This window comes from Perna viridis, chromosome 7 (genome assembly GCF_037379345.1).
Source record: "Perna viridis isolate PV_CMFRI_1.1 ecotype Kerala chromosome 7, ASM3737934v1, whole genome shotgun sequence".
NCBI classification, from domain to species: domain Eukaryota; kingdom Metazoa; phylum Mollusca; class Bivalvia; order Mytilida; family Mytilidae; genus Perna; species Perna viridis.
In genome coordinates, this window is record NC_142451.1 from 37894211 (window position 1) to 37902606 (window position 8396).

General features: G+C 32.8%; 1 protein-coding gene across 1 annotated transcript; it reads left to right on the forward strand.

Moving 5' to 3' along the window:
- The first annotated feature begins 1655 nt into the window (after window positions 1-1655).
- On the forward strand, window positions 1656-8087 carry LOC148612580 (neurocan core protein-like). Its single transcript, XM_088594182.1, has 3 exons — window positions 1656-1808; window positions 2418-2537; window positions 7984-8087. The coding sequence occupies exons 1-3, from the start codon at window positions 1754-1756 to the stop codon at window positions 8019-8021; spliced, it is 213 nt and encodes a 70-aa protein (XP_088450308.1). The 5' UTR covers window positions 1656-1753; the 3' UTR covers window positions 8022-8087.
- Window positions 8088-8396: the final 309 nt, after the last annotated feature.

The window sequence follows — 8396 nt, forward strand, 5'->3', positions numbered from 1 at the left end:
CTGTTAAAGCACTAGCAACGCATAAGCTTTCTAATTGGACATACAAACTGATCGCTTTTATTTATAATGATAAGCGTAGTAGAACTGTGTCTTTGTGCTACATAATTTAATACGGAATATCTCGCTATTTCTATCTGAATGACATTCAAAGACTTCAAGGCACATAACATGGTTACCTGTTCGACAATTATTGTCGAACACGAATTCCCCAACTCCTAACAAACCAAAAGTCTTAATCTGAATGCTGCAGAAAATGATTCAAAATTTCAAAAACACACATAGGGTGGCGTGGCAATTAATTGCCTGAGGAGAGAGTAATCAAGGAAACCAAGGTTCTAACGCAAATTAAAAGAATGTAATCCAGGGACAAAGACCAGACATGGAAAACAGACATACACAACAATGAACATAAAGTAACTAAAACGATACATACAAAGTAACACAAGCAAATGAGCAACTCGGATTCCACTAAAAACTGGGAGACTGGATCAGGTGCACCGGTAAGGTAAGCGTCCTCTCCTCTTCTTGAAACACTCGACGAGTTGCTCATAAACAGTCAAGCATGGGGTAGACGAAAGAGGAAAGGAAAACTATGATATGTTGAACAAATCATGGCGCAGATGGATAGACTGTAACGATGATCCACGAGTTCAAGATGACGACCATGAAACTTCCGTTGTGATGACTCCAGTCTTGTATCAATATAGTCCTTTTCAAGAAGCCTAAATGTAAGAAGTCTAGCGCGATATAAAAAGTCTGCGTAGTTTCGGCAAGCTCTGGCATAACGTATGAGTTGTGTGATATGAACACTCAATACGCAGGTGCTGAAAGGATGTTGCCACAGACGAAAGGAAAGTTGACAATTCTGAATGAAAAGTCATCACGTTTGTGGTAAAGTTTGGTCAATAGTTTTCCCTTACCAGGAATTTAGCTATTTAAAGAGGTAGACCTAGGGTAAGGGAAACAACTCTTGAAATCAGTGATATGTTCGTATCATATTCAATTTCACCGATGCCTATCAAGCTTTCATTTGAAACAGAATGAAATCAATTCAAGTTACTATGATGCTTACATAAGATTGATGTAAAATGGTGAATACAAACGTTCCAATGATTTTTAAGAGTTGTGTCCCTTACCCTAAGTCTACCTCCTTAATTGCAAAATGTTACAAACTCGTATGACGGGTGTCTTATTTTTACATTCATACTATCAAACATGTACATTAGCAATGTTAAAAGAAATGTTCTCCCTGTAGAATAATTGGTGGTTAAAAAATTAAAAGAAATTTTTTTGTAGGCAGTAAATGAGTAAAAAAAACTAATTTTGCTTTTCAGTCTATTTGATTTAAGTTCTTAAAAGCTATCATTTTATTATTATTATTATTGTTATTGTGTCTACTAAAATGCCTTTGATATAAAGCATAAATCATTGTCTAACATGTTGGCGATTTCTTTTTTTTTTTCTTTTTTTTTTTTGTTCTTTGACGCTTATCAAAGGTTTGGTAGCAGTTTTGTCCAACATTAATGTTCAAATTGAGTCAAAATCCGTAATTCATTTTTTTACATTGCAGGGAAACATCAAACACAAGTACAGAGTATTTTAAGCTCAAATTGGCATAGAAAACATTAATAATATAATAAAAATTAAACATGAATTTACACAGATTGAACCTATATTATATAAAGGTATCAGGAGCCTTTGCTGAACAACCTTCTTCAGAAAGAGAGCAAGAAGTTTTTGCATTCATAGCAAGATGTTTAAGCTTTTGGCAATACTTGTATTTATTTTCATGACTGTCCAAGGGAGTCGTAAGTATGAAAGTTTTCCATCGATCATTTTCAGTTGACCAGTTTAAGCATGAGATAGTTTACGATGTTCAACAAAATTGTGCTAAAGTTTTAATTCAAATGCCAACTATTAACCCTTGTTTCTTTTGGTAGATAATGCATTTTGGGATTTCAAATATTCTAACAAAATGAAATATAAATTTCGGTTCATCTTGACAATTATATATATATTTGAATAATGTATTATAATATAATGTATCTCAAAAATTTCCAAACCACAGACGTCTTCAAACGATAATGAATAAAATTTTGCAACGCAATGATCCCCATTTCATGAAATACAATCCTGCGTCTGTCAATAAACATTGAATAAGATGTTGATCTCAATTTCTTATTCGACCGTTATCATTTTAACACCCAAGTAAATCATAGTATTGTGCAATATTTATATGATTTGTTTTGTATTTCTACAGTAAGATCTGTCAAAACCGTACCCTGAATAACCCAAAATTCTGTCTAAATCAGATTTTATTTTGAACATGGGTAAACATCTGCCCAAATGGAACTAATTCCGCAGTCCAAACTGGTTAGGTTTAGTTTTGTGTCACTGTATCATATCTTTGTTGATAGACTTTCCTGGGCATGAAGACCCTTGTTATGGTAATCCCTGTGGTGATTATGGAACATGTGACCATGATGGCGTTAAGCACTGGTGCAAATGTGCTGAAGGCTACGCAGGAGAACCTTGTGGTAAAGTTGCTTTTTCATTGTTATTTTGTTTTAAAAATTCATGTTTGCTTCCTTGTTATGGATTTAAGTCTCTAGATTCACTATTAACCATTAAGATACTTGATCATTTATTGTCCGATTATTTTAATCCAATAAGAGCCTGACAAATCTGGAATTACTGTCGAAAATTGGGGAAATGGTTAACTGCGTCTGTCAAATCAAGGTTGATAAAATGCTTTTAAGTAATAATATTAATATCTCCTATCTTAAGGTATTGCAAAATATATATGTGGAAAAAGGTATGTAAGACACATTCATATCATATCTACGCATGCGTGTATTAAATTGGGCTGCCCATAACATTATTCATAAATATATCATTTTGAAAGTTTAATTTGTATACCGCCTCTGGGTATCATAGTTATTTTTTTTTAATTCTCAATCTATAATGTTTCGTCTTTGTGCTTGCATATTATATATCCGGTTCAGAATGTTAAAGTAGTTGAAATAATAAGATTGTATTTGTGTGTCCAATTTTGGTCTTTAAATGCTTAAATGCATTTCTGCCAGAGGACATTAAATAACAGTCAATCAATTAAGTTTTAGATAAAACTAGGTAAAGCTCTTAAGTTTGGTATGGAATAAACTTTAAATGTTTTCTTTCACATTTTCAACTAAAATATCAGGTTATTACCACCCAGGAGGAAAATAATCACATACAGCAGAACAGATGTTTCATGAAACATTTGGCTAAATAAACTCCTACTAACAACGAATACTTTTGTCTTCAAATAGAAACAAACAGTGTATTTCAAGCACGTCACATACACAAACCTTAAGTCATAAATATTTACAACTGCAAATTTTAATATTTCGATAAACATCTGATTTAAAGACTCAATCAAAGAATGAGAAAAAACAGAAGTTTGCGTTATTGGCTAAAGTGCCGAAAAATACAAATATATCAATTCAATCAGCGGTATATCAGGTAAGCAGAGAAGACTGTCACAAAACTCTGTGGTATCACAAAAGCTTATACACGGATCTGATCATCGCCGCGCAGATTAACCTCCATTATAGTCATCTTCATGCAGTTCCTCAACTTAATGACGGAAAGACAATTGTCCTTGCTTTCAATTTGAAGTACTCTAGTGATCTTAATTTATGTTAGAAAAAATACCATTCCCAGTAGTTGAAAGATGTACGCCATCGTATCTAATCAAAGATTTTTTCTCTAGTCCTTTTATTTGTGTGTCTAATGACAAGATTTCTAACCATTAGGTTTAATCCTTTTTAGGCCGATTCAACCGCCTTTCCATTATAAGCCTCATGCCAATATTTTCTAATTAGTATTTCTGCCCAAACTATTATTGCCTTTTGGCACTTTAGTGTCGACCCTATTATCCTTGTGACCCATCCTTTTTTTTTCATTTCATGTTCATTTTATCATCCATTTCATGTTCATTGTCTGAATATAGCTGAAATATTGCTGCTCGGACGTTAAACCCCAACAAACAAACAAACTGAACATGTCGTTTTCAATGTCTAAGTACAAGTCAGAATTTTTGGCTGTTCGAAGATTGTTTAAACCAAACTGAACTATCATGATTTTTGCCGAAAGAAGATTTGAAAACATTGTCAACTGATTCGTAGAATTCCCGTCATTTCATACCCCTATGTCCAAGTGAATGTGATAGCTTCCATTTGGAAAGGTGAGCCGCGTTTCCTTGGTTTTGATATCATATGTTTTGTTTTTTTTTGCCACGTATACAATTAACGATCCCATGATCCATATATCTTTAAACCAAGTGACAAAAATGCGTGTATTTGCTTTTTTAATGAAGCTTAGCCTCACGTTTCTATACATTGTGTATTAAAAACCTAAATATTAAGTTCCAAGCATACAAACTCTCATATGTGTTAAGGCACAACTACCCCATTTCTTTTAGAAAAAGTCTTTTGGTTTCGTTTTCTTCGGTTGCGTCCACAGTACGAGAGGAATGAGACCTAAAACGTCCGTTTTCTTAACAGGAAGCGAAAGCTTTTTATTACAAAGTAGAAAACTGGTACTGGTACTGGTAAGTTACTAGTAGCTTTTTGTTATCTTAGAGTACTAGTAACACATAAGGTTTCTAACTGGACAATCAAACAGCTCGCCTTGATTTATAATGATGTGCGTAGTAGAACTTTGTCGCTGATCGGTCTTTGTGCTTCTGAATTTAATACGGAATATCTCGTTTTTTTATAACTGAATGAAATTCAACGTCTCCAAGGCACAAAACATGGTTACTTGGTCGACATTCCCCCACTTTTAACAAACCAAAAAGGCTAAATCTGAATCGATTTTTCAAAAACACACATGGGTAGCGAATAAGAAAGGGATATTGGGATAAGCGCATCGGGTACACACGTGGTACTGCGTCTCATGTCATTTTACCAACAGTAAATGTTTTTTGTATTGTCCTCCACATTTCGTAATTTATGGTAGTGATTAAGGGCAGCTAGGTATGACAACACAGAAGATGGAGGGAGGCATGTTTGTAACAGATAGGTAATGAAATAGAGGATATCAGACAAGCGAGCAGGCAAAATTATGTCTATGTCGTAGAGTTGTCGATATTAAAATGATTCAATGGTAGTGTCGTATTTGTCCAAGTTGTTCTGCCTACTAATGCGTATATAGTCTTATCTATCACTGATGTTAAATTGTCCACAGATGGCCTGGAATTTCTGCCAATCAGAACGACTAAAAGCGTCAGGTTTTTCATTTAATCTACAAAGGATGTGTATTGCTTTTACATGTATGTTATTATTTAAGTGTAGATGAAACTAAGCATCTGACTAGTCCTACAATCTTAGGAGATTTTGATGTTTTTTTTTCCTATTAGTAATGTGAACAACAGATTGATTATTGGTGTAAAAAAGCTATCTTGTTTTTAGATTGTCGCTCCATGTATGCAACAAACACTACGGGGAACAACTTCAAAAAATTGTGTCCTTGAAAGCTCAGCTCTTCATTATGCAGATCAATTACTTTCGGCCCTTTTGCCTCAAAAAATTACATTAAAACCAGTTTTTGCCGCAGGAGTGTCGGTACAGAGTTAATTCGAGTTAGCGGAGGACCATTTTTTGTCGGAAATTACAGTGATACCTTTGTAATATCTTAGAGAGGATGATATTTTATATTGCGTTCGTTATTTGAGGTTTAAATTGAATTAAGTAGGGAGAGTCACCAAAGCTAAAAATAGTGGTAAATGTATAGCGTGAGCTTTAAAGGTTTAGATCACGTTACAGATAAGCTACAGTGGAGTTATAGAGTGGCAAAAACGAGTCACAAGTTGTGTACAAGAAACCCCTACTTTCCTACATTCAGAGGTTGTTTTGGTGCCATATTCAATTTACACATTTACTTTACACTCAATTCAAATCTTAAAGACACTGCTGATTGATTGATAATATATGTTACTGAAAATCTTTACTTTCGAACTAATCTAATAAATTGTGTGCATACTTAGTAACTTTCGTTATTCTAAAACATATATAATACTTAGATTTGTTTTGTTGCATAAAGAAACTCTTTGATGATTAGTGTAATATTTTATTGCTGTATAACAAATCAATGTATTACGCCCTTTATTCCTTATTCCTTTAATATTTCATGTCATTTAATTGTTTAATCGATGCAACGATTACATAAAACTATAATAATCCTTCATACATATTCCGTTATAATTGCTTTATGATAAAATTGAATCATTTTAGTTTGTCCTGTGTACTGGTTTTATTATTACTTTTATTTCGTTTATATTTCGATCTAAGACAAATTAAAAGGGTAATTTCTACACCAATGATGCTCAATGGAAACCATAAATTGTGAATTAACATTAAACATCGACTACGCCATATACTAGTAGTATATATGACATAAACAGATAGAGGAATCAAACAAGTTGTACAAAGTAATCTCTCTTCCAATATGTCAAAGGCATTAGACATTCCTATTTGTTTTTTTTTTCACGTTGGTCATCAGTGATGAATTATTTAGTATCAAAATATTTTGGTTTTTTTTACGAAAGTAAATGAACAACTTGGACTCCACTAAAAACTGGGAGCATGGACCAGGTTCACCAATAGGGTAAGATTGATCATGAAATTTATTTAGTCTAGTGGACAGGGCATGTGAAGATTTTAACTGATCGTAAATAATAGTGTATAAATCATAACAGGGTTAATCAAAGATGTGGGGCATGAAGCTATGAATTATCCCAAAATATCAAACTCATTGTAATTATATAAAAATTGATTAAAATGGGGTTAAATACATAGGTACAAGGAATATAAATGTTTTGTACCAAAACTGCATTGTAGTGACGTCATAATAGTACCAAAATTTTAAGTCATTAAACAAAACCATGAATAGAACTGTAAATTTTATTTTATTTTATTTTATTTTATTTTCGACATATTTACATACAGAATACTATTTTCACACCGCAGAAACAACCTAATGTTCACAAATATGATAAATGAGTAATAATGAACATATTCGCTAAATCTGAAGTTGGTTTTGAGGGGGACCTGAGATATGACGGAAAAATGAAAAATATGTACAAAATTGACAGAATATTTGAATTGCTATTAACTTCAGACATTTTTTTTTCCTTTAAATGCAAGCAAGTTCTTACAACCTTATGTCTTTGTTATAGGTACAAGTCTCAAATTTTATAATATTCCATTTCAATACTGTATCATTGATTTTCTGTTCTGTTCTAGGACAATAAGAATCGTTAACACACTTTCTTCTAGCAAAATCTGGATTTGTTCCTCAAAAATTGGGAAAACGGTTAAACCGTACCGGCGTCTGTCAACTCAATATTGGTAAACACCACATTTTTGTAACAATACGAATATCTCCAGTCTATATAATGTAAACAATATATGTGAAAAAGGTATGCAAAACATATTCATATGATGTCTACACATGCGTGAAATTAAAACGACGGGCTGCCCATAACAATATTTATAAATATTGTGATTATAATATTAAAAATTAATGAATATTTCTACTAATTTAAGCGTCAAAGTATCTTCTTAATGAATTTGTATTATAGTTGTGTCTTTCCATAAATGAGAACTTGATGTGGTGGGCTTGTCCATGGCCAAGTCATTACAAATACTTGAAAACTAGAAGTTAATACTTCATCAATGCTTCAGAATCTGAGCAAAGTTTCTACAATGTTTGACGAGCCTTCCTTCTGGATTTTTCTTCTCTGTGCAAGCATATCAAAGATCCGGTTCAGAATATTAAACTAGTTGAAATAAAAAGATTTTGTCCGGTTTAAAAAAATGTCTATATATTAATACATTTCTGCCAGAGGACGTTTAGCAAGAGTCAATCAATAAATCAGTAAAGTTTTCAATTATGAAGTAAACTTAAACTTTAAATGTTTTCTTTTTCACCTTTCAGCTAAAATACCACACTATCCCTACTTTGGACGAAAATGATCACATACAACAGAACAGAAGTTTCTTGAAAAAATTGACTAAATAAACATCTGCAAACATAAAGAATTATTTTGTTACGAAATAGGAAAAAAAAGTATATTTCAGGTACGTATCATACACAAACAAAGTCGTGTATGTCTACATCTACAAAATCTAAAATTATTTTGCATTAATATTAATATAAAAAAATGTACATCAAATATGGGAAGGCTTTGTCTTAAAACACAACTGTGAAATTACATAATAGACATATTAAATGCGTCTTCTTCGTCCGTCGGAATTTCATCGCAACTGGCTCGGCTAACAGGGGAACGAATGATTTCAAACTAGGTGTTATGCCCGATACAGAGTGGACACACGTTAATAGCGACTTCG